Raw genomic sequence first — 26,621 nt, forward strand, 5'->3', positions numbered from 1 at the left:
GGCATAGATTAATCAACCATCATTAATAGTGATCCTTGGCTACCGTTAGAGAATAAAAACCTATTTGGGTACCTCACCTAATAGATTCTTTGTATCAAAGCCTATTTGATCAATTGGTCTAGTGTTGAATCATCACTGCCCTTATTATAATTAATTAATTAAATTTCAAAAAAAAAAATTTGCGCATGAATCTATATTTGTTCACACTTCAAAACTAATGGGCCTTCACACGAGACCGTGTGTTAGAGAATAAAAACCTAGCTGTTTAGGGACCTTACCTAATCAAGGTTTTAAATTTTGATACATGCCAATACATCAGATGGGGTGTATGGGATGGACTGTATCTTTGGGTACTTTTATTTATTTCTCTATTTTTTTGGTTTTTTTTTCAAATATATTCAAGGGTATCAATATAAGGCCTGTCTACCCCCTGAAACAAGTCAATTCCAGAAATCCAACCCAATTTGCTGTATCGCTAAGGAGTACTCCGGATCTCCTGTCCACACAAACCCTGCCCACGTCTACCCACATAACATCACAGCCACATATAGAGAATATCTCATCCTCCTACATAGTATTATGCAGGGGGAGATGTTCTCAATTCAAGGGAATAGTGTGTTGTGGGTAGACATAGACAGAGTTTTTGTGAACAGAAGATCCGAATCATCGATGAGTCACCATCAATACTATACATATAAACCAATGCATTGCAAAATTTCAATTATTTCAGCTAATAATTTAAGCTTTTAGATTGAATTGTTTCTAAAGAACAATTTTTTTTTTTTTTTGAGTTTCATCAATCAGACGTTAAATTGAGGAGACCCTGGACACATGTCAACATGGATATCAATTCTTGGCAAGAATTCTTGTTGAGTGTGGGTGGTGAAATTTTTCCCAACTGTAATTCATCATATATTTTTTGATAAATTCGCATCTGAGAGAAGAAGCCTGATGCATAGCCTTTATTATATATTTTTCCAGTGCTTGTACCCATTAATACCTAGCTTTAATCTTTACCATATGCATTATTAACATTTTTAGCCTTTTGCTACATTAAACTATAAATTAAATCTACACTATATATAAAAGTGTGAATGAGGAGGTATTGGGTTCTGGATTTTTTTCTTTACTAAAATATCCCTCATCTTGAATTTAGTTTATCTCCATTGAAATGAAAGAAAATGTAATTAAAAGAATATTTATTAAATACATTCAATTATCTTTCATTAAGTCCCACATTTAAGTTATTAAATAAATCACATTCTCTCTCATTAAATCTAACATTTATAGTTTTGTTTATACATGATTTACTATCCATGATGAAGGTGGAATACAAGATTTATTTGAATGTGAAAATAAGAATTACTTTCATCGATGATTAAAATGGAATACATGATTTAAAATCAACCAAAAAAATAAAATGTTTTTTCCATCCAAGTGGTGGGTTAATGGTTAAACTATCAATGTCAAATGGATGTTATTGTTAAATAATAAAATACATAAATTCTAGAAAACTTAGAAATTTGTCAATAATTTTGATTACATTCTATAATATTATATATTCATCATATAAAACAAAAGTGTGGTTAATGAGAATTATTTTCATTAATGATAGAAATGGGATAAAAATTAAGATAAAAAATAAAGAGCATTAATGTCTAACATATGACCTGATTAACCATGTCAAATGGTTCAATAATTTAATTAGCTAGTCATCGTAGGCAAGTGGTTTGGTAGGGATGCAAACATATCAGATTAGATTTGAATTAGGGTATATCAAATCTGATCTGATCTAAAGATTCAACCAGATCTCATAAACATTGATTCGAATCCGAATCCAATCAAGATGTTGGATATTTGAATTTGATATGTTCTGATTTAATTTTTTTTAAAAAGTAATAAATTATTAAAAGAAAAAGAAAAATATAATAGTTGAAATAAAAAACAAAAAATATAAGTATTTTCTCAACTATTTTCATCATATAAAAAGTTTACAAAAATGCAATATAAATAATATATTTATAAATAAATAATAAATAGCATATATATTATATATAAATAATATATACTATATATATATATAATTGATTTGACGCAATATTAAAAATCAATGTTCAAACAATATATTGGAATTGCATTTCCTCTTGGTAAATAAGTAATTTTTATTAACTCATAAATTAAATACTAAAAAATAAAAAAATATAATTTTTTATAAATTTTATAAGAAAATTTGAACATACATTAATATTATATATTCTTCATATTAAACAAAAATATGCTTGAAAAAATGAGAATTGTTGTTAGTAAAGATAGAAATGGCTAAAATACAAAGAAAAAAATGAATTAATGTCTTAATCATAGTCAACTTTCCTAGTTAAATAGGTTAACGGTCCAACCAGTAAGGTCCTTTGATTATTAATTATTATCACCATCGTCATTTGATACTGTCACGTGCAAAAATAAGAATTATTTTTATTGATGATGAAAATGTAATACATGATTTAAAATCAACTGAGAAAGAAAAAATGGTTTTTTAATCCAAGTGGTGGGTTAATGGTTTAACTATCCATGTCAAGTGGATCAACACATGATGTTATTATTAAATAATAAAATACATAAAATTATAGAAAAAATATAAAAATATGTAGATAATTTTGGTTACATTCTATAATATTATATATTTATCATATAAAAAAAGTGTGATTAATGACCCCATTAACCATATCAAATGGTTTACTGATTTAATTAGATAGGTCATTGTAGGCAAGTGGTTTGATAGGAATGCAAACAAATTAGATCAGTTTTGAATTAAAATATATTTGAATTAGATTTGATCCTAAGTTTTGATTGAATATCATAAATATTGATTCGAATCTAAATCCGATCAAATGATTATTAATGAAGCTAAATAACTAATTAAACTCCTGAACCGTATATCATTGATCCAACGGTACTCATGACCATCACCATCACAATATTTCACCTTATATATATATATATATATATATACATATATATATTAAGCATTAATTTCAGACGGTCAGCTCAGCCTTTCAGAATGCATGGTTGGCCTGTTTATTACGTGATAGGTCGGTTATTAGTCAAGCTAAAGAACTAATTAAACTAGACTTTTACCAAGGAAGAAAGGAATAAGAGAGAGATATAAGCGCGTCTCTTAACAATTAAATCTTAGAAGAAAAGGAGCTAGCTGATCGCTGCAAGTGCAATTATAACGGTTTTTCTTCTACCAAATTAAACTAATTAAGCTTGCAGAAGAAAGTCTCGATCCTCTGTTCAATCACATGAGCGAGTCTTGCGACGAACGTCGTTGTTTTTCATGGCTACTGACATATGATGTATGAGAGGTTGCTTACAGCAACACGGATGTCTTACATCATGGATGGCGTCGTCTCTCGGTTCTGGCACACTGGGCTAGAGTCCATCTTCAGCGGACAAATTAATCTCAGTTTGGTCAACTTTTAAGCGATCAAATGTTGAATAGACTTTCATTCTCTGAGCTAGCGCCTAGCTGGACCCAAAGTTGACAACTGTCTTTGACAACCCTCTAATTACGTATGGTAAACCCTCAAAGAGAAAATCGGATTTCCAGCCCAGAAAGACGAAAATTTCGTCACACCTATTTGGTGTTTCAATAATATTCCACTTCAGTTTGTTAAGCTTGGAAGAAAGCTTTTCATCATTTTGACATTCTTCCCCCCCCCCCCCCCCCCCTTCAGTTGACGCCCCAGAATTTCTCCGGCAGCCTAACTTTGTTTTACTTGAACCAAATAAGTAGCCGTTGAATTAGACTACCCCTTCCACCGAAATAATTAGATCACCTCACTAATATATACTAACTGCTGGCAACTGCAGGAATCACATACCTTCAGTACCTTCTGTTACCATGAAGTCATTACAAATCTTCCTGATCTTAGCAATGGCGATGGTTTGGCCATTACTCTTGTGGCAGCACCAACAGAAGAAGAACTACTGTAGGTTGAGTCTGTGGTAGAGGAGGATGACACTGTCGACACTTCTACACTCTCCTTGCCTGAAACTGAGCAACCATCTTCTCTCCGGGGGACAAGCCGATTCCTCGCACAAGCTAAGGCCCGGAGGACTGTAATGACATGCAATAAGTTTCCTAGAGTTTGTCGCGCTAAAGGGAATCCAGGGCCTGACTGCTGCAAGAAGAAGTGTGTGAATGTGTTGACAGACAGGCTCAACTGCGGGATGTGTAGTAGGAAGTGCAAATACTCACAGATATGTTGCAAAGGTGAGTCCGTGAACCAATTGATGGACAAGAAGCATTGTGGGCAGTGCAACAACAAGTGCAAGAAGGGAAGCAAGTGTGTGTATGGGATGTGCAGCTATGCTTAATTAACTAATTAATGGCTGATTGCTGATTAATTCTCTAGCAATTTTAATTCGTTAAATATGTAAACAATAAAAGCGGGTCATCGATCTCTCTTCAGAGTTCAGATGACCTCTTCAGCAAGTTGTTGATCTCTTTGCTCTTGTACCTTCTATGTTTAATACTTCAAATTAAATGTCAAAAACATGTATTCTGCTCTGCGCATGCTTCTTGCCACGTGTCTAATACTTTGAACAACCCAACTCACTATCTGATGGGTTCTACGTACAAGCTCAGCTGAGCCAAAAATTAGATTGCGCGCCCAAAAGATTACTGCAGCCTTCTGATGTTACTGCATTTAGCTGGACAGTTTAGAAATTAATTACAATTTCTAAATTGCAGCTTTTCAAATTAATAATGCCCAAATGGAATGGTCAAAACTTATCTAAATTAAATTAAGCTGATTCTTGGCACAGCCGTTGTTTTGGTTGGAATATAATCCGTTCAATGGTGGGTCCCGATTCTTGACACAAGCAACACGTGGTAAGTTAGTTATATGGAGCTCTAGACCGGTGTGCACGTCCTTTGTCCCCTGATCCAAGACATTCCCAGTTGGCAAATTAATATGTGATACATATAAACTTTGAAGACTTAATAATACTGTAGTAGCTGCCTTTCAGTGGTTGAATATATTTTCAAAGTGAGCTACAAACATTGTAGACCCCATGTACACCCTTTAGACCAAACAACCCTAACACCGCCATCAAGTGCAGCTAATCCAAACTCGTATTCTGGTTGGTTGGTTAAGTTCATCCAATTGGATTGATTTTTAGCGTAAGAAATCTTTAGTTCAATCTTCAATATATAGATTACAAACTGAACATGCTGGTTTAGCGAAAAGGTTCATAGATTTTATACTATTATGTGTGGTATTTAAATCATAGTGGTCCAAGGACTGTCTTTTGTATATATGTCCCTAAAGTAACGACCCACGAATGTCACCTTACACCTTAGCAACTAATCTAAATAATTCCACATCATCTATTTATTATTAGTTAATTATTCCTCCATTATGGAGGGCTTTTATCTTTTTTTATTTTTTGAAAATTTATAGTATTTATATGCAATTTCACAGACAAAAATGCAACACAAATTTCTAAGGAGAAATAAATATCATTCTAATAAATGAGATGATATTTAAAATACTATTTACCTTAAGGCCTTGATCGCTTTTAGGTAAGTTATTTATCTAGGTAAGTTTTTCCTGGAAAATACTTAAAAATTTACCCGAGTAGGTTCATTTACCTATGTTCTTTTATTTCTCATGTAAATAACACAATAACCATTTTAACTATAAAAGTTCATTATTAAAAAGAGTATTTTTGTTCCATTTAAGTGTTGACAACTTTTCCCTAAGGTGGGAAAGTTATTTTTTCCCACCTAAGAGAAGGGAATCACTTACACTAGTAAATGATACTTAAGAAAAAAAAAACTTTCCATGATTCCCACATAAATCTGAAAAAAGAACATGGGATTTTTGGTAATGAGAACCAAAATCCCATTGACCATCTTTCCCCCCTAAAGGGCAAATATATAAATAAGGTAATCAAATGTCATAAGGTTACTTATATGTATTACATGGAAAGTAAAACTATTTTATCCATTATTTTATTTCACTACATTAATTTATTAAATTGCATTAATTTGTAGATGCGTATAACAGGAAGAGGAATAATTGGATAAATTATATAAGTGCAATCAATAGATATTATATAATTAATTATCAAAGTTACATGCTTTAATTCTAACATGAGACAATGGCCTAGCCCATCAACTAGGGAAGGCAGTCTCTTATTGTTTACTTATATACATAGTAAATGCAAATAACTAGAAGCCGACCTTACACTACACACTTGACATGAACTGGATACTAATTAGCCAGCTAGCCAGCATAGCTGCAGAACCCATATACACATGAAGTCCCCTTGACACACCGGTTGTTGCACTGCCCGCAATGCTTCTCACTAAAGAAAGGGTTAACACATTCTCCACCACAGCACATCTCACTGTACTTGCACCTCTTTCCACACTTGCCGCAGTTAAACTGGTCGGTCGAAAGATTCACGCATTGCCTCTTGCAACAGTCGGGCCCAAGACTACCCACTGTGCGGCAGATGCTAGGGTATCGGTCACAAGTCATTGCACCCCCGCCGGCGAGGAAGCGGCTGCTCCCCCGTAGAGAAAATGGGAAAGGAAGGTCATCAGAGAGGTTTGTCGGTGGTTTATTATCTTCTCCAGTAGTAGTGGGTGTTGCAGCAAGTGCAATGGCCAAAGCCATGACAACTGCCAACGTCAAGAAGATCTTTACGGACTTCATGGCAAGCTAGCTAGACGGATATATAGGGACAGAAGAAAGATATATAGTAGAGAGAGATGAAGATGTTGATGATGGGATAGAGAGATCAGAGCAGGGTTGTAGGGTTTTTATAGTGAAACTTAGAGAAATAACTCATCAGTTTGTTAATTAGAGCTGTATCATATATGTACGAGAGGAGGGTATGCGTATGAGATAGTACATAATTTTTATAGTGGGATGGTCTAATTCCACGGCTACTTAGAATTTAGAAGGATAAACTTCGAGTGAGCCGATGATACAAGTAAACACAAGTTAGGCACATGATAAAATTAAACCCTCAAATTCTAAAAGAGGGTGAGACCCATAATACCTACGTATTTAGCCCGACTCAACCAACCTTTTTCCAGCGCCTTGTTCAAGTGCAAAAACAACACAGGATTGACAGTTGACAGCAGCTAGCAGCGGTCTCAAGTCTCAACCCACAGTTACTTCTTCAACCCAGCTTCTATCGTGTTAATTTGGAGGTTTAATTAATTAGGTTGTCTGTGTTCTTGCCAGAGGCACGCGTTAACCGTTGTTGTGATTTGACCCTTTCGCTCTAAACCCTGGACTCTATTCAGCAATTCACCCAAGATTTCATGGGGAAAAGTTGGCAGCGCAGAACGTCCAAAAACGGCAGGTCCTGAACCACTCTGCATGTTGCCTTGCCGCTATCGGAGAAATTCAGCTGCCCAGAGTTGGAAATTGGTACATAAAAAGAATTGACAAAGTGTAAACTGAAGAGTTTCTCGATGAGCTGACTAAGGACTAAACAAAAACAGATATTTTTTCTCAACTTATATCTTTCAATTATTTATATGGCGCTGTAATGACCCGATAGAGTCTATAATTTTATATCCACAATTGAATCCATCGGTATTCACAACAATCAGCTCTGCCCCAATGACCCAAAATTGTAATAAATCAACTGAAAATATTATATATAATATTAATTTATTTAATATATTATACATTTAATTTTTTATATATATCAGATTGGAATCAGTTCGAAATTGGGAAGAACCAATTCCTCATTGATAAGAATTGGGACAATATATCAGAAATCAAATCAATCCAATTGGTTTGGATCTGGTCCACAGGATCAGCCTAAAATGGTTCAAAATATTCATTGGATTGGATTCCATTTCATCCATTCATAATTAAATTATATTGGTTTGGGTTGGAATGAGCCAATATCGATCTGATCCATTGATAGAAGATAATAATATTGATGTTAATGGACCAGGTTTGGGTTAGAATTAATCTAAATTAAAACAAATTTAAATAGATTGAATGGTCCAAACATTGAATTGGACCGATCCGAAATAGTCTAAAATATTCACTGGATTGAACCCGGTCCATTTGTGACGGACTCACATTAAACTGGATCGGATTGGACCAAATCCAGTCTAATAGACAACCTACTTCACATTTGCCACAAAGCCAGCAGCTTCCAACTTTGTATGTATAATTTTATATTTCTCTTCTAATTCAATGGTTTAGATTAAACTTACAAGATTATGGCCTATCAAATGTGGCCAACTAATTTGGTCCACATACCTATCAAATTAAAAAAAAATGGTAAAATACAAAAACCTCCCCTGAAGTTTCTGATAATCATAAAAACCTCCCCTATAGTTTCACTTTAACAAAAACCTCCTCTCTATTTTTGAAAAAATCAATAAATACCTCCCTTCCATCAATAACCAAGACGGAAAACATTAAAAAAGTGGTCATTTTTTCAAAATACCTATTTTTCCCTTTTTCAATTAATGTGCATATGTTTTTACTAAAATAGCCCTATCTCAGCAACACTATAATCCCTCGAACATTGTTCATCTTCTTCCTCACGACGCACAACAGTAGAGGAACCATAAGTCTATCCTTGGCTGACACCATCCCTAGATTGAACATATTCACATTATGAGGCTTCCACTTGGTGTGTCCGGAAGCGTGTTGTTAACCACTTCGGAACACCAGTTTAATATTTATAATTTTTTTTTATTCTCAAACAATTACAAATATCGTAAAGGTAATGAGAATGGGTCGTATCCACAGTGAAGCAAGGGAAAAATAATTACGTACTTAGATCGGGAGAGAGAACACAAAGGGGAGTTGCAAAAATATAAAATTAATTAATTAAAGAAAAATGGAATTCATTAAAACCAAATTCGAATAGTACTGAGAATAACAAGTGCATAAAAATAAATAACAAAGACAAATAAATAAAATGAACAAAATAAAAATGTCTGAGAATCTGATCAGAGGTAGCAATCTTCGGATCTCTCCTTTGACCCTCGAATTTCTCGAGCTAGGCTTTCCATCTTACTTGGCCGAATTTCAGATCTACAGAAAAGAAATAAAACACAAATTAAGTCTAATAAAAATAAATTTGCAATAAGGAAAAATTAAACTAAAAATTAAAGAACATAAAGTAATTCTAAAATTGAAAAAAAATGGTTGAGATTCAAATCCAGAGGTGGCAGTAGTGGTGTTGACGAACTGCAAGTAGGAATCCCTCATCTTGCCTGGGCATCCTCCTCTTCCTCTACCCTTGGACTTCTCAAGATCATCCTTCCTTCTTACCTAGGTGAATTGACCAACCCCTTCTACAGGGCCCCTAGGACCCTTTTTATAGAGAAGGGTGGATACAACTGGAAATATGGAGAAAAATGGGGAGCGGCAACTACGATTTAGCAAAGTTAGGGACACCCTAGGGTTGCTAATGGATGGCTAAGATGGTTTTGCGATGATCCTATGGCTGAAAAATAAAAGGAGAGGGCACCCAATATTATGTAGGGCTGAGATTTGGGCGCCTAGAAATGGAGGGTGTAGATTAGAACATTTAGGGTTGAAGGGTTAAGATTAAAAGAATAGGTGGTGCCTTAGATTGAATGGTTGGGATATAAGATGGAGGGAGTGGCTGAGATTTAGAGGTGAGGGGCTGAATGGTGAGGATTAACAGAATAGGTGGTGCCCTAAGGTTTAAAAGCTATAAAGGAGAGCCATAAAATGAGTGGTTGAGATTAAAAGAGGTGGAGGGTGGAGACTAAACACCTAGGGGCGGCTAGGATTTGCTAAGAGTGAAAAGATTAGGTTAAAAAGGCTCCCTAGGGTTTGCTAAGGAGAGGGGAGCATAGTAATACAATAGGATGGGCGCCAACTGGGTTTAGCAAATAGGAGGCACCCTCATGTTCTTAATTCTTTACAAAAACACTCCCTCTCTTAGTTGGTTTTCACACCAGTTTCCATAAAATTGCACTTTAGCATAGAAAACTTCCCAGTTTTCTACATAATTTGCATAGAGACCCTCAGAAGTCACATAATTTATTTTAACTAGGAAAATCATACACTTTGACTATTTTAAGGCAAAAAATACCCCAAAATTTATGCCTTAAAGGCATCAAAATGCAGGGTATCACACCCCCATCTTAAACATTGCTAGTCCCTTAGCAATGCAACCTTAAAATTAAACTGAGTATATAGATCTTTCCTATTGCAAAGTCATCCCTAACAGAATTAACCAAGCATCCTGATTCCAGCATTCTCAAACTCTACATAGATCGGTATTGGGCTTTAGGGGTAAAACTGTCTTATTTTGAATATTATCAAAACATGGCTTAAAAATCTTATTTACCCTTCCATTTGCAAACTATTTTGATAAGATGAGAATGGTTTTAAAATCAAACAGGTATTCTTCTTATTATTTCTAATAACAAATTTCTACCTTTGAACTTATTTTTATTGTTACCTTTCATCGTTTTACGTGAATCTCAACACTTGACTTAGGTGAAGAGACTCGGTTACTAAGTGTTAGGTAAGTGTCTTTGGCATTCCCTTTTCTGTTTGACGTGAATCTCGACACTTGACTAAGGTGAAGAGACCCGATTACTAAGTCTATGGTGTCCATTAACCTTTTATTCTCTCTCTCTCTCTCTCTCTCTCTCTCTCTCTCTCTCTCTCTCTCTCTCTCTCTCTTTTCGCAACACTATTCAGGGTAGTCCACTGTCTCTTAACAATTTGAATAATTTTGTCTAATTTCTCAATCTTTCTCTTCCTATCTAGACAGGGCCAAACTTGGAGGTATATTCTAATTTCTAAATGGTTTCAATAATATTCAAACAAGACCAATTTTTTTACTCCTATCACTTGCTACCAATTTCTATAGAATTCAATATTCTTTTATCAATTTCCTTAATTTTTTTTGTTTGTTACTCACTTTTAATGAAAAAATTTAAAAATATCAATGCAATTTTAATTCGCCATCTTTAAAGGCTTAGCTTCACAATTTTTTTTTCAAATTTTCTCTCTCTTTCCTCACCCCCAACTTAAATGCCATTGTCCCTAATGGCATGACTAGAATGATGCAAAGAATATTTGGGCCAAAGGGAACAACGAGTAGGGTTTTCCTGAGGATTTCAAGGTATGTTGCCTGGTCTTGAATCAAGAAAATAAACAAAAAAACTCTAATCCTAAAAGTAGAAAACTAAAAATTACGTTGGGTTGCCTCCCAATCAGCGCTACTTTAATGTCTTCAGCCGAACATAACTGGATCACCCAGACTAAAAGTCTCAACTCCTCTACTCTCAGATACTCCTTCTATGTATGGTTTAAGCCTTTGGCCATTAACCTTGAATATGGTTCCATTCTTGGGATCAACTATTCTAACCGCACCATGCTCGAACACTTTATCAACAACAAACGACCCATCTCATCTGGATTTTAATTTCCCCGAAAACAACCGTAGCCTAGAATTAAAGAGCCAAACTTTTTTACCAGGTTCAAATGTTTTTCGAGAGATGTTTTTATCATGAAATGCTTTCATTTTGACAAACATAACTGGATAACCCAGACTAAAAGTCTCAACTCCTCTACTCTCAGATACTCCTTCTATGTATGGTTTAAGCCTTTGGCCATTAACCTTGAATATGGTTCCATTCTTGGGATCAACTATTCTAACCTCACCACTTTATAAACAACAAACGACCCATCTCATCTGGATTTTAATTTCCCCGAAAACAATCGTAGCCTAGAATTAAAGAGCCAAACTTTTTGACCAGGCTCAAATGTTTTTCGAGAGATGTTTCTATCATGAAACACTTTCATTTTGACTTTATAAATGCGAGAGTTTTCATAGGCTTCATTGCAAAGTCCTTCCAGCTCACTTAATTGTAGAGCTCGGTGAGGTTTAGCTTGGGTTAGATCGAAGTTGAACTTTTTGATGGCCCAATAGGCACGATGCTCTAATTATATAGGAAGACAACAAGCTTTGCCGAAGACTAGCTTATAAGGAGACATTCCAATGGGAGTTTTATATGCCGCCCATTAAGCCCAAAGTGCATCATCCAATCTATCGGGCCAATTTTTTTAGTTCGGTCTAACAGATTTTTGCAGAATACTCTTAATTTCTCGATTGGAAACTTTCATTTGTCCATTTGTTTGGGGATGGCAAGGGGTTGCGGAGCAAAGCACGGAATTGTACATTAGTGAAATGTGACCCCCCATCGCTAATGATTGCTCGCAGGCACTCAAACCTGGAGAAAATGTTCTTTTGAACAAATTTCATTACAACTTTGTGGTCATTGGTCCGGGTTGCTACCGCCTCAATCCATTTTGACACATAATCAACATCCACCATGATGTATTCGTAACTAGATGATGGTGGAAATGGTCCCATGAAATCAATGCCCCAAACATCGAAGATTTTAAGTGTTAGAGTGGGATTAAGTGGCATCATATCCCTATGGGACATATTCCTGACAACCTAGTATCTTAGGCAATTTTTACTGAAAGCATGGGCATCCTTAAATAAACTTGGCCATTAAAAGCCACTTTGTAGTACTTTGGCCATTGTTTTCTTCCCCGAAAAATGCCCCCCACAAGCAAGAGTGTGACAAAAATTAAGGATACTTTGGTGTTCAGACTCGGGGATGCATCTTCGAATTACTTTATCCGAACAAAGACGAAATAGCTCAGGGTCTTCCCAGAAATAGTATTTGAGCTATGAGAAGAAATTGTCCTTCTCATTCTTGTACCACCCCTCAGGAATTTTACCCACTGCTAAATAGTTTACAATATGAGCAAACCACGAAGGTGTATTGTGGGAGACCGCCAAGAGGTGTTCATCTGGAAAAGAGTAGTCATGTACAAGTTCACTCTTCTCAAATTGGATTCTAGACAGATGATCAACTACTACATTTTTAGAGCCCTTTTTATCCCGAATCTTAAGGTCAAATTCTTGTAGAAGAATGATCCATCTGATGAGCCTAGGTATGGCCTCTTTCTTAGTCAATAAATGTCTTAAGGCTGAGTGATCAGAATAGACAACCACTTCGGTGCCCAATAGGTACGGGCGGAATTTTTCCAGAGCAAACACTACAACTAACAATTCTTTCTCTATGGTGCTATAATTCAATTGGTCTTTTAAGAGGGTACGACTTGCATAATAGATCACCACAGGATGTTTATCCACCCTTTGTCCCAAAACAACTCCAATGGCATGGTCGAAGGCATCACGCATGATTTCAAAGGGCAAAGACCAGTCAGGAGGTTGCAGAATTGAAGCCTTGGTCAGTGCCCCTTTCAAGTACTTGAAGGCCTTAAGACATGCATCATCAAAGCTGAATGAGACATCTTTTGGTAGGAGGTTGCACAATGATCTAGAAATTTGGGAGAAGTCCTTAATAAATCATCGGTAGAATCCAGCATGTCCAAGAAAATAATGGGTTTGCTTGACAGAAGTGGGAGGTGGAAGTTTAGAGATTAGGTCAATTTTTGCTTTGTCTACCTCGATACCCCGTTAAGAAACTATGTGGCCTAAAACAATGCCTTCTTTGACCATAAAATGACTCTTCTCCCAATTGAGGACCAAGTTTGTCTCGATACATTGTTGAAGAATTTTTTGTAAATGTTCAAGACATGATTCGAAGGAGTCCCCAAAGACTGAGAAATCATCCATAAATATTTCTAGGAAATCACCCACCATTTCCGAAAATATTGCCATCATGCACCTCTGAAAGGTTGCCGGTGCATTACATAATCCAAACGGCATTCGTCGAAAGGTGAATGTTCCATAAGGGCAGGTAAAAGTTGTTTTCTCTTAGTTTTCGAGGTAAATGGCCACTTGGTTGTACCCAGAATACCCATCTAAGAAGTAGAAATATTTTTGCTCGGTGAGTTTTTCTAGAATTTGGTCAGTGAAGGGCAAAGGGAAGTGGTCCTTTTTTGTGACTGCATTGAGTTTCCTAAAGTCGATGCACACTCACCATCCCATTCCTCTGTGTAAATATGGTCCATACAAATAGACAGACTAATACCCTTCAGATCAACTACTGACCAACCAATAGCACCCCTATACTCCTTTAATACCTCAATCAGTTTCTCTTCCTGTCTAGGGGTTAAGTTTACGGCTATAATCACCGACAGTTTTTGGTCAGGTCCTAAAAACACATACTTAAGGGAGTCTAGTAAGGGTTTTAGTTCCAATTGTGGGGGAGATTCCAAAGAAGGCACAGGTGGTTCACCCTTTAGTTTTGGTAGAGGTTCAATAGTAGGCCAAGATTGAAATGGGTGAGGAGACTTCATTAAGGCATTAGCTTCCTCCGTCGGGTCATCTATTGTGACCAGATTGGTTTCTCTGGGGTTTCTTTGTACATCTATCGTACAACAATTCTTATTTTTTTCTGTGTAGGCAGAATGAGTTCCAGACTCATACAGGTCTTCACACTTTTCCTCCCTTTGAAAAGCTGAGGTTTCTTTAGCTTTTTCTAATTCTGGGGTATGAAAGGTTGTAGGATCTTGGTATTGGGGAAGACCTAAGGATTCATTTCTAGGGTTTACAACCGGTTGACTAGGCATTGAATCATTTTCCCATTGCAGGTTAGCTTCCCTAAGTTGAATTACTTGGCTCTCTAATTTTAGGATTGATTGTTGCTGAGCTAAGATCAGTTGTTGGAGCTGCCAAAACCTATCATCAAATGAATCGGTTTGATAAGGATGAACCGATTGGGTCCCAGAGTAATCATTATACTCATAGTGAGCCTGGATTGTAGACCATTGAGAGTGCAAATCTGGTAGGGTGGTTTCTTGGGCTTGGGCCCAATAGGCAAAATTGGGTTGATTCTTCCACCCAGGATTATATTGATTAAAGGATGGGTTAACATTGGATTGGAGAAATTTGTTAGCTGCATGTACTTGCTCTGGAATTATTGGTTGACATGGGCTCCTGCAGGGCATTGACTCACATGATGGGTCGGGCTTGAATAGATGGAACATGTTGAGTAGGATGACAAGGTTGGGAATTGTTGACGATATGCAAGGATTTGGTCAAGTCTTTGGGCCATCCCATTGATCTTGTCCAGTAGTTGAGATACAATATTCCACACACTCTGACCATTGCAATTTTTTTTTCTTTCTTCTTTTTTTTTGAAATTTAAATTTTGAATTTTAATTTCAAATTTAGATCTTGAAATTTAAATTCTGAAATTTAAACTCAAATTTGATTTTTTTACTTTTTTTAATTTGAAATTTAAATTCAAATTTTGATTTTGAAATTTAAATTCCTAAAGTTAAAATTCAAATTTGAATTTTTAATTTTTTTAATTTTCTTTTTTTCTTTTTTATTATTTTTTTAAAGGCAAACAAATCAACCACATGACCTAGGGGCTGACCTAGGGTTTCCTAAGCTAGTGGTTCAACCAATGTGAATCCTTTTAGGTTCACTTGGAATTACACCACTTCCTTTGGTTAGCTAGGTAAGAGGTGGGGATGTGGGGATGTAGGAGGCTCCCCTTCCTCTTGCAAGGACCTAATTAAGTAACCACAAAACCCGCTTAGGCTTAGCTATTTAACCTCTTTTCTTAGACACCAACTGTCGGTTATGGAATACAAGCTTTCCTAAAATTCAGCACACCTTTGAACCAAGTGTGAGGCTTCCCTAAAAGATCTTGCTATCCAAATTTTAAATTAGGGTTAGGGTGAACAACACGTGAATGGTGGTGAGTTTTGGGCCAAGGAAGGGTGATGAAATACCCACCTTATCTTATTTAAATTGGATGCCCTTAAATGGATTAACGGAAATGCAAAATAAACACAACAAATGCAACTAATTATAATGTATTAACAAGTATTTCTAATATGCAATTCAGCAATATAACTTAAAATAATAAACCAAGCTAATTAAGCAAAAGGAACAATTAAAATAATAAAAAGAAAACCTAACACATTCACAAATAGCAATGATAATTTAGCAATTAAATAAACCTATATGACGCATGCTCTAAAATATCAAACCCTAAATAATGGAATGAAAATGCAAGAGAATAATTCAATTATATATATACACGTTTTTAATTCAAAATTTAAACTTTTGGGAGTTTAAATTCAAATCCAAATTTTGAGATTTAATTTTTTTTTTTATTTTTTTTCTTTACAAATTTTTTAAATTCAAAATTTTAAATTTTAAATATCAAATTTTGAAATTCAAATTCAAATTCAGATTCGAATTAAAATTTAAATTTAAATTCAGATTTGAAATTTAAATCAAATTCGAAATTTTCAACAATTTCCTAATTAACAATTAATTACTCAATTAAACAACTAAAAGAAAATAAATTAAATAAAGCAACAAATAATAATAGCAAACAGAAAATAAAACAACAATTAATTGTGCTAAATATAATTAACAACTACCAAAAATAAATTCTAACAAACTAATTGCTAATATAAAAATTAAACTGAAAATAAAGTGATCACAAAGAAAATTATGCTAGACATAAATAAAAGAAAATATAAAAAATACAAATCTAAAAAAAAATAAACTGAAAATAAAATAAACAAAAGAAAAAAATATATACTGATCTTTTTTATTTTTTTTCGTTTTTTTTTTTTTGATAAAAGGAAAGCACAAATCTATAAATTAATATGAAAAGAAAAATATTCTGCAAAAATAAATAAAATAAAATAAACGATTTTTTTTGCTTTTATATTGTTTTATTATCTGAAATAAAAGAAAAAAAATGAATCTAAAATTTAAACTGAAAATAAAATAAACAAAAGAATATTATGCTACAAGAAATAAAATAAAAGATTTTTTTTTGTTTTTTGTTTTTTTAATCTCAAATAAAAGAAAAACACAAGCCTAATAAAGCAAAAAAATCGAAAAAGAAATTAAAATAAAGAAAAAACAGATCTAGAAACAAAATGGAAGAAAGATAATACTAAAAATAAATAAATCAGAACTCAAAAAATTAATAAAAAAATTTGAAAATCACTATTCTACCAAAAAAAGGATTTCAAAAAAATAATCAAATTAAAAATAAAATAGAACGACTACACTTGAAACGCAATCCAATTTTTCTTCTCTTCTCTTCTATCCCGTAGTCCCGCAACGCTCTGGTTCCAGAATCAAAGAGAAAAAAGAACTAAACTAAGATAACGGATCAAGTAATAAAACGAAAAAGAAAAAAAATAATGAAATAGATCCAGAAAAAGTAAATAAAATTTGTTCTCCGTGCTTCCCCGACAATGACGTCAAAAACTTGGTGTGTCCGGAAGCCTGTCGTTAACCACTTCAGAACACCAGTTTAATATTTATAATTTTTTTCATTTTTCAAACAATTACAAACATAATAAAAGTAATGAGAACGAGAGTCGTATGCACAGGGAAGCAAGGGAAAAATAATTACATACTTAGATCTGGGAAAAAGAACACAAATAGGAGTTGTAGAAATATAAAATTAATTAATTAAAGAAAAATGGAATTTATTAAAACCAAATTCGAATAGTACCAAGAATAACAAGTGCATAAAAATAAAAAATAGAGACAAATATATAAAAGGAACGAAATAAAAATGTTTGAGAATCCGATCAGAGGTAGCAGTTTCTAGATCTCCCATTTGACCATCGAACTTCTCGAATAGGCCTTCCGTCTGACTTGGCCGAATTTTAGATCTACAGAAAAGAAATAAAACACAAATAAATCTAATAAAAATAAATTTGCAATAAGGAAAAATTAAATTCGAAATTAAAGAATAGAAAGTAATTTTAAAACTGAAGAAAAATGGTTGGGATTCCAATCCAGAGGTGCCAGTAGTGGTGTTGGCGAACTACAAATAGGAACCCCTCCTCTTGCCTGGGCATTCTCCTCTTCCTCTACCCTTGAACTTTTCAAGATCAGCCTTCCTTCTTACCTGGGTGAATTGACCAACCCCTTCTACAGGGCCCATGGGACCATTTTTATAGAGAAGGGTGGACACAACTGGAAATAGGGAGAAAAATGGGGGGCAGCAACTGGGATTTTTCAAAGTTAGGGATGCCTTAGGGTTTTTAATTGATGACTAAGATGGTTTTGCAGTGATCCTATGGCTGAAAAATAAAAGGAGAGGGCGCTCAATATTATGTAGGGCTAAGATTTTCCTAGAAATGGAGGGTGTAGATTAGAACATCTAGGGTTGAAGGGTTGAGATTAAAAGAATAGGTGGTGCCTTAGATTGAATGGTTGGGATATAAGATGGAGGGAGTGGTTGAGATTTGGAGGTGAGGGGCTGAATGGTGAGGATTAGCAGAATAGGTGGTGCCCTAGGGTTTAAAAGCTATAAAGGAGAGCCCTATAATGAGTGGTTGAGATTAAAAGAGGTGGAGGGTGGAGATTAAACACATAGGGGCAGATAGGGTTTGCTGAGAGTGAAAAGTTTAGGTTAAAAAGGCTCCATAGGGTTTGCTAATGAGAGGGGAGCATGGTAATACAATATGATGGGCGCCAACAGGGTTTAGCAGATAGGAGTCGCCCTCTTGTTCTCAATTCTTTACAAAAACACCCCCTCTCTCAACTGGTCTTCACACCAGCTTCCCAAAAACTACACTTCAGCCTAGAAAACTTTACAGTTTTTCACATAATTTGCACAGAGACCCTCAGAGGTCACATAATTGATTTTAACTGGGAAAATTGTACACTTTGAATATTCTAAGGCCGAAAATACCCCTGAATTTATGCCCTTAAGGCATCAGGGTTATCAACACTCTTGTACTTCAACATTTAGATCATTCTCAACCCCTTCAACATCATATTCATTGTTGTTGCTAATAGCGAAAGATCCACTCCCCACTGTTGATGACATAGGAGGGCAACTCTCAGGGTGGAGCTTCTTGGAAAATGCCTCTTCCTGGTTAATGACGGCAAGCCAAGTCACAATCTCCTTCGCTGTCATATTGTCCTATAAGCCAAGGCATGAAGATCGTCGAAGGCTCTACTCACAAGCTTCCCCTTCTCCAGAATGATGCCATAAACGAAACCTTGAGCTTTTATAGAATCTATTATCTCTTACATGTCGCAAGAAATCCAAAGCGGTTCATCAAATTGACCCATGAGCCTATCTTCCACAATGGTCTCCACCAACAGCCGACCCACATCCATCTCCCCCGTCGTTGAATTCAAGGTTGGGGTTCCATCCTCATACCCGTTCCACGTCAACCTCTTCAATCCACTTCCATCCAATCTCACAACGTATAGATCACTGTATGGCTGAAATTGAATCGGCATGGACACTGGCTTCGTCAATACACCGTCCAAACTGGTGAGAACTTGCAAGGCAATCTTCGTTGATACCAATGACTTTGGGGAAGGAGAGAGAGAGAGAGAGAGAGAGAGAGAGATAGAGGGAGAGAGAGCTCACATGATTCAACATTCACATTGCCGAGTAGAAAGAAATAATTAATTTGCACTATAAATAAATCTAATTGTCTTGTTCTGAGACAATGAGAAGGGACAGGAAAAAGGGAATGGAATATCAGATGGGCGACTCTATAATTTCATGCGTTGTAACTAAGCTGGGCGATTTACTCATTCATGAAGCAATTTTGTTGTCCGAAGTGAAAGACCAAGTTGAAGGGCTTCGAACTGAACTGAGGAGGATGCAATGCTTCTTAAAAGATGCAGATACAAATCAAGAAGAAGACCAATGAGTCCATAATTCAAAAGGTTGCTCTCAAGGTGGAGAGTCTGGGGACAACTGTGCTCAACTATATCCAGGCAGTAAAAGTAGCACAACAAAAGAGCTTTGTGAAAATGTGACTTTGCATCATCAAGGAAGGTGTAGATCTCCACAACTTTGGAAAGAATGTTGAAAAAATCCAACGGAAGATGGTTGGATGAGAAGGCTATTAGTTTCCCGTTCGTTGACCAGTTGGACGGATCTCCCAGACCTGAACACTACGAACTTGCCATCAGGTGAACACGATAGAAATGCATTGTTACAAGTTCGAGATGCAAAACGATTGAGTCGTTGTTGAACGCGATCAGGTCACCATTGGGAGAACACGAAGGGGATGATCCGTTAAGCTAGAGCATTCTCAACTCCGTCACCGGAGAAGTTATAGGTTTGAGATGTAGAATGATTGAGTCCCTTGAAGCCGAATCACCTCGGAATCGATGGTATCCAAGAAAACTTGATTTCAGAGAGAAAAAAAGGATTGTAGTGGTGAAATTTTTGGTTTACAATCTCTGTTACCCTGCAAAACGACTCTAGCTCTAGATCAAAGATCTCGATGTCCCTAAAGTTATTCTCTTGCAGCCAAGTCACAACAGCGATTCATTTTCCATCATGCGATGCCACTAGAGTAAATGCATGGAGTCTTGGTGGGGTAACCCGACGAGGAGATTCACATACATCGGAAAGATGGAAAGTTTCTAGAAGATGCTCCACCATCCTAAATTTGTAAAAGGGTATATGAGAAAAAACAAAATTTGTAAAAGGGCAAAATATATTTTTTGAAAAAAATATCATCTCTTTAATGTTTTCCATCTTAATTATTGATAGAAGGAAGGTATTTGTTCAATTTTTCAAAAATAAAGGAGAGGTTTTTGTTAAAATGAAAATACAGGGGAGGTTCTTATGATTGTTAGAAACTTCAGGGGAAGTTTTTGTATTTTACCCAAAAAAAAAGTAAAAGAAAAAATAATTGAAATACAATATCATACAATACAGAAAAAAAAATTATAATAAGTAGGGGCGCAACTTGGATTGAAAATTAATTTGTTAAATTCAATGGGCCCAACCCTAACCAAAGGCCAAAAATGGTTGGGTACTCTCGTCCTATCACCAATATCGCAACCTTCCTACCATTTGTCTTCAATTTTTCAATCAACTTTTACGGCTTATACCCACTTCCGCCAAATTAAGAAAGAGAAAGTCAATTTCGTAATAAGACAATATTGAAGTAATCCTACTTCTGTGGCATCTATTTTTAAGGATGGGAAATTAACTGAAATTGTTCTAGTCCCTTTTATACATGCAAAGAGAAAGATAGTTCATAATAGAATGCCTAGTGTTACGAGTAGAACTGTCGGGATTTAAACTCCGGGCACAAGGATGCATGAGTGTTCATCGAGTATTTGCTAAGATTATTTGAAATTTCAAATGGCTGGCTAGCTATCTCCCCTAGGATTTGAAAATTCCACCAAATTGCACAATTATGGCATCTAGTAACCTTTGAAAATTTTCTGGTATTTTTAAATTTTGACAACAAAAAATCAGAAACATTATATAATAATAAAGGCTTACAGCCCTAAAAATCTGTATTTTATCAAATTCTACTCTATCGTGATAAAATACCCAAACATGTGCAATCTCTACACTGGCGGAATTGGCATCATGATTAATCACTTTATCTCTTAAGAGGAACTTTTTTAACTTTAAAGGAAAATTGGTTGTTCATTTCCTCTTATCTCTTATCTCTTAAAGTGCAATCATATAACTTTTTGTTTTCTAATAGTACTCTCAAAATGAAAAGTAAAAATTCTCATATATGGGGTCAAAATAGATATTTGATCATTTTCAGAATTTAGAATTCAAAATAGCATTCTCTAGATTCAGAATTCAAGGAAATAAAAGTTCACAAATACCAATATACCTCTTAATGTAATTATTGCACTTGATGTCAAAATTCAAACAAACCAACAAGCCCTTAAGACAGCCCAAGACAAACAAAAAAGAAAAGAAAGGATACATATAAATATAAGACATAAATAAAAGGCATGTATCCATAGAGCCGCAGACTATGCCCACATGTAGATTCTCTTGAACTTGAAACCCACAGTCTATAAGTAGATACAACCATAAAAGTAATTAATTCTTCCTTGAGAGTCAATAACCAACGCTAGGCAATTAGAATACAAGTTCAAGTTTCTGAAGCCTAGAAGTAAGATTAGATTCAATTTGATGAAGCCCAGAGAGAGAGGTGCACGAAGAGTGAGGAGAGAGCGACTGATTTATATAGAGTAGAGGAGGGGATTCCATAAACCCCCTTCTTAAAGAGACCTTTCACAAACGGCCAGAAGGAAAGCCCCATCCATATGCTACAACATATCTCCCCTAGCCCAAACCAAGACCCAGCATGGGCCCATGGCTGCAATAATATTCTTAACAAGCCCACTGCAAGTGCAGTCATGTGGAGCAACAGGAGGGTCGTGCCAGGAACAAAAATGGGCGATTTGTCGAAGGTGAATTCACCTGCACTAGTATCCACAGAGCTATCCTGGTCTTTAGGTGTGATTTCAAACACAGTCTCTGATAATCCAAGAAGCTTGAGATTGACAAATAACACACTAAACAACTGCGATGTTGCAGAAATTATCCTTGTCATTCTCTGATTGTTCCACCATGAGCGGATAGAGAGGCCACAGTGAAGGTAGTAGGATAGATTGTAGAGATTGAGGATGACAAAAAGTGCACTGGGAACAAAAATGGCTGGTTCCCACACCTGCATGCAAGTAATAGCTTTTTCTTCTTAATTAGGGGGCCTTATTCGGATTTTGATCAAGAAATTGGTGTTATTTTTTGGTTTCCATTGACCAATAAATCCATGTCAGTTTTTCAGATTTATATAGAGATAAGGGAAAAGTTTTCCTATCCCTAGGTATAACTTAGCCACCGGGGGAAAGTTGTCAGTACTTAACATGGCAAAATTGCCCCTTTAATAATAGTTTTTTATGGTTAAAATAGTCATTATATTATTTATTTGAAAAAAAAAACATGGATAAATACACTTATCCAGAAAAGTATTTCCTGGGAATAGGGATGTCAATTGGTTGGGTTCGGCTTTGGGGTGACCCATCCCACCGGGTCATGATACCTTGCATATATACCAAGTACTCTCGTAATTTTTTGACTTCAAACTTTATAGGCTTGAAATTTATAATTTACTTATATTTGATTTTGATGTTCTTCTTTTTTAAATGAAGAAAATAATACCTTCAAATTTATAAAACTATTTCCTAAGTTAAAATAATATATTTTAGGCCTTCAAAATATATTAAAAAATACATTTGAAATTATATGGGTCAAAATCAGGTTAATCCCTACAGGGTCACGTCTCATGTATTTTAGGCTGAATCGGGTTAGATTCGGGTTGGGTGTTGAAAGGTTGGGTTAGGGGTGAGATAGATACATTAATTATTAATTCTTAATTCTCACACATTAAGCATTACGAGTATAAATTTTCCGAATCATATATTTTCCCACAAAATTAACAAAGACTAATTAAAGAAGGAAATGTACCGTAGGCAGAAAATACGTGGTGGTGAGGATGCAGTAAGGTGGCAGCAGCGCATAGCACAACTCCGGAAGGGCGCGAAGCGGCCATATGACTACGCTCAGATACACCAAGCACTGTCGAATCAGAAGCTTCCCCTTGATAACGCCTAGAATGGGATTATAGTTGCTAACGAGAATCTCGAGAAGGCCGGTGGCCCATCTCTTCTGTTGGGTCAGTATTGCGGGCCCACCCGAGGGTGTCTCGCCTAGGAATGCAGGTGGGTCGGGCGTACAATAACCCGATCTCCAACCTTTTGAATGGATTCTCAGTCCGGTGAGGACGTCTTCAGTTGCCGACCCGTAGACCCAACCAACCTGAAACACAAAAACAGTGAAAAGGATTTTATGATTAGATTTTTTTTTTTTTTTTTAATTTCAAAGGGTGCGTGGCGTACTGGCGTGTTCACAATAAATCACAATTCACTGAGAAAGTTGAATTGTTCTGCGACTGTGGTCGCAGCTGGTAATGTTTTCTCATTAACGCTTATATCAAGATGATGAAGTTGCTCACCCTTTCACCCCACGAGGTGTTGTACTCGTACACACAATTTGCTACTTCATTTGCTGCTTCTTCGGTGCTGGATAGATCTGCAGGTTGGCAGTCTGTCTTGTCTTTGATTCCAGACAATATCTGAGCTACCGATTTCATGAAATGGACTGAATTTCCAAATGTGGTCTCCATTGCTTCGTCAAGTGATTTTCCAGGTTAAGCTTATATATATAATATGATGGTTGGAGAGCGCATTTTCTAATTTCTACCATTTACTAGACAAAGTTCATTACCTCCTTGGATTGTTGCTTCATCCGGTGATAGACCATATATAACTTTTCTTCGATGAAAGCATCCTGTCCCAACATAAAAAGGTCCCTGGATTCCTACTATTCCAGGCATAATACACTGAGACAAACAGAGAAATTTGAATTGAAGCTATCACCACCAGAAATAAAATAGCGATGAAATCATGAGAGAGGAGATGTAAAACTGGATATGTAAATTTCAATTTACATACATTTTCTGTGCCTTTAATCAGGTAAGGCTGAAATTCACTTACTTTCCAGAAGACTATGAATTGATTATTCCCAAATGGATCATCCTTTAAGCTTCTGTAGAATATCTGAGGGAACTGAACAAACCCACTTTCTTTCTCTTGCTCAAAACCAAGCAGTAGGCACATTGCATGAAGAATAGTCTGGGGGTTGTTCACAAACATGTCGCAGTCGACATTGAGAATAAAAGGGGAGTTTGTCATAACTCCTGATACTCTGGTCTGCATGTTCATACAAATTAAGAAAATTAATAAAAAATAAGAAACATTAATTAATAAAGAAATGGATTTCAAGAGAAATCTTGTTTCCTACATGCCAGCAAACACAAGAAGGAAAAATATTTTTCTCCATAGAAACAAACTTCTACAATATGGATTAGTTAATTTTCTGCCCATCCAATTAAACTGAGTGATTAAGATTTCCCTGGTCTGAATTCTGATACTGGGTATTTATTTGTTCTTTTAACTTTTTGTTTCAAATTCAAGGTGTATGACTTCATCTCCAATTGAGAAACAAAAATAAATCCTCTGAGTTTATTATAATCAAAAGCGAGATTTCATTAAAAAGTTTCGATCGACTATACTATTTTGGCTTCTGAACTGGAAGGTCAAACTCTACTTATTTCATACCAAGACATTCATGGCTCCTGCTTTGAAATGATGAGGGTGCACCGGCCGCTTCTCTCGGGACACGTAAATCAGATGCGGCAGCCCATCCGGAAGATTTTCTTTGTTCTCCCACATCACCTAGAAAAGATAAAGCATGTTAATTGATTAAGGGCAGCCACCCATCAAACATTTATAGCACAAAATTTGATTCGATCATCTGAGAACCGGGTTTGAGTTACCTTCACTATACTTGGATGGTTCTTAGGGTCTATTTTTGAGAAAGCTGCAAAGTCTCCCGTTAGATCGCCTGCAATATAATTCTTCTGAACCGCCTCTTCTATTCTTCGTCGCAGTTGTTTGTATTCATTCTGCGCAGATGAAGAGAAACATACATTGTATTAGTTTTTTGTTCTTTCTTTTATTTTTCAGCAGATTAATTTACTAGGTATATACCTTCATCGTCTTCCATTCATCTCGAAAATCCGGTGAGAGATCCAATGATTCATCGAGCTCAGTGGAGAAATAAACAAAAGGGGCTCGAACTCGAATACTGTACTTCTTACAGAAAGGAACCCAAAGTTTGGCAAACTTGGAGGCTTCGACAAGAGAATAGAAGGTGAGAAGAGAAGCGCCATCATCGGACACATAGCAGGCAAGCTTGTGAGCGGGGTAATCAACTGCTAACAAGGAGAGCACAGTGTTTACAGTGATGATAGGCGGTTCGAGTAATGGGTCTGCTGTTGTCACAAACATGTCCACCGAGGGAACCTCGCCAACCCTATATGCAACCAAAAAAAAAACATGAGATTTTGTTTTTCAAACTAATATGAGCGTAGCTTGGTTGGTATATATATATATATATATATATATATATGTATAATATACCTTTGTAAGAGGCGCTCAGGATATGTTCTGTATTCAACAGGATTCCACTTGGAGTTGATGGTGAGGATCCAGCAGAGAGTGAACCATGACTCGCAGGGGAAGGCAAGGAGCCAAGCGACTCCATGGTTGCTGAGCGTTAGGAAACGATAGGAGAGGAGTGAGAGAAAAAGGAAGAAGATTATGATATCTGTGGCTCTCTGTAAAGTGTTGTTACGAGGAATTCTCTCTTGGAGGGGAAGGGAGATAAGTTTGGCCATGATGACAGTCTTTTCTGCCGAGGTTGCTAATTTGGGTCGGTTGACGATTGATATTTACTTGTACTGATAAGGTACGAGCCCATGGGTAAGTAAAGTTATGGGCCCAAGAGATGCTTGGGCTAGATTGTGTTGTGTTATGGGTGAAAAATCGGGGGACGTCCAAACAAGAGTAGTGCTACTGTGCATTAATTTTTTTTTTTTAAAATGAAGACAAAAAAAAAAAAACATATATAAGCGTATGGCAGTGCCACTCGATTATCCTCTGACAGTAGGCCTCAGACGTTGGACAGAGAGACAAATTTGAAACGTTGTCGACAAAAATTTCCAAGGACTAAAGCCTGAAACTCCATGATAGAATTTGTGGAAGTGAGTTGGAAGCCATCGGGATCCTAATTTTGGCCAACTCCCAAACTGAATTAGAGCAGTGAGTACCACTTGAGGGAAATGGTAAAAGAAAAAATGGGTGAAATTGGAAATGTGGGCCAC

At 36.0% G+C, this 26,621-nt stretch overlaps 2 protein-coding genes and 1 pseudogene across 2 annotated transcripts; 1 reads left to right on the forward strand and 2 right to left on the reverse strand.

Moving 5' to 3' along the window:
* Positions 1-3,904: 3,904 nt before the first annotated feature.
* On the forward strand, positions 3,905-4,518 carry LOC148875297 (uncharacterized; annotated as a pseudogene).
* Positions 4,519-6,296: 1,778 nt separating this feature from the next.
* Positions 6,297-6,731, reverse strand: LOC148875298 (stigma-specific STIG1-like protein 1). The gene has a single exon (XM_088964014.1). It carries the CDS (start codon positions 6,729-6,731, stop codon positions 6,297-6,299), a length of 435 nt encoding a protein of 144 aa, XP_088820140.1.
* A 14,890-nt stretch (positions 6,732-21,621) lies between these two features.
* Positions 21,622-26,292, reverse strand: LOC148875299 (cellulose synthase-like protein H1). The gene is made up of 9 exons (XM_088966941.1): positions 25,879-26,292; positions 25,447-25,771; positions 25,233-25,361; positions 25,015-25,131; positions 24,391-24,606; positions 24,122-24,236; positions 23,850-24,022; positions 23,303-23,653; positions 21,622-22,505 (listed from the first exon to the last, which is right to left on the reverse strand). Exons 1-9 carry the CDS (start codon positions 26,133-26,135, stop codon positions 21,957-21,959), a joined length of 2,232 nt encoding a protein of 743 aa, XP_088823067.1. The 5' UTR covers positions 26,136-26,292; the 3' UTR covers positions 21,622-21,956.
* Between the last annotated feature and the right edge of the window lie 329 nt (positions 26,293-26,621).

The sequence above is a fragment of the Nelumbo lutea genome, chromosome 1, assembly GCF_056320005.1.
Source record: "Nelumbo lutea isolate HS-2025 chromosome 1, American lotus-T2T, whole genome shotgun sequence".
NCBI classification, from domain to species: domain Eukaryota; kingdom Viridiplantae; phylum Streptophyta; class Magnoliopsida; order Proteales; family Nelumbonaceae; genus Nelumbo; species Nelumbo lutea.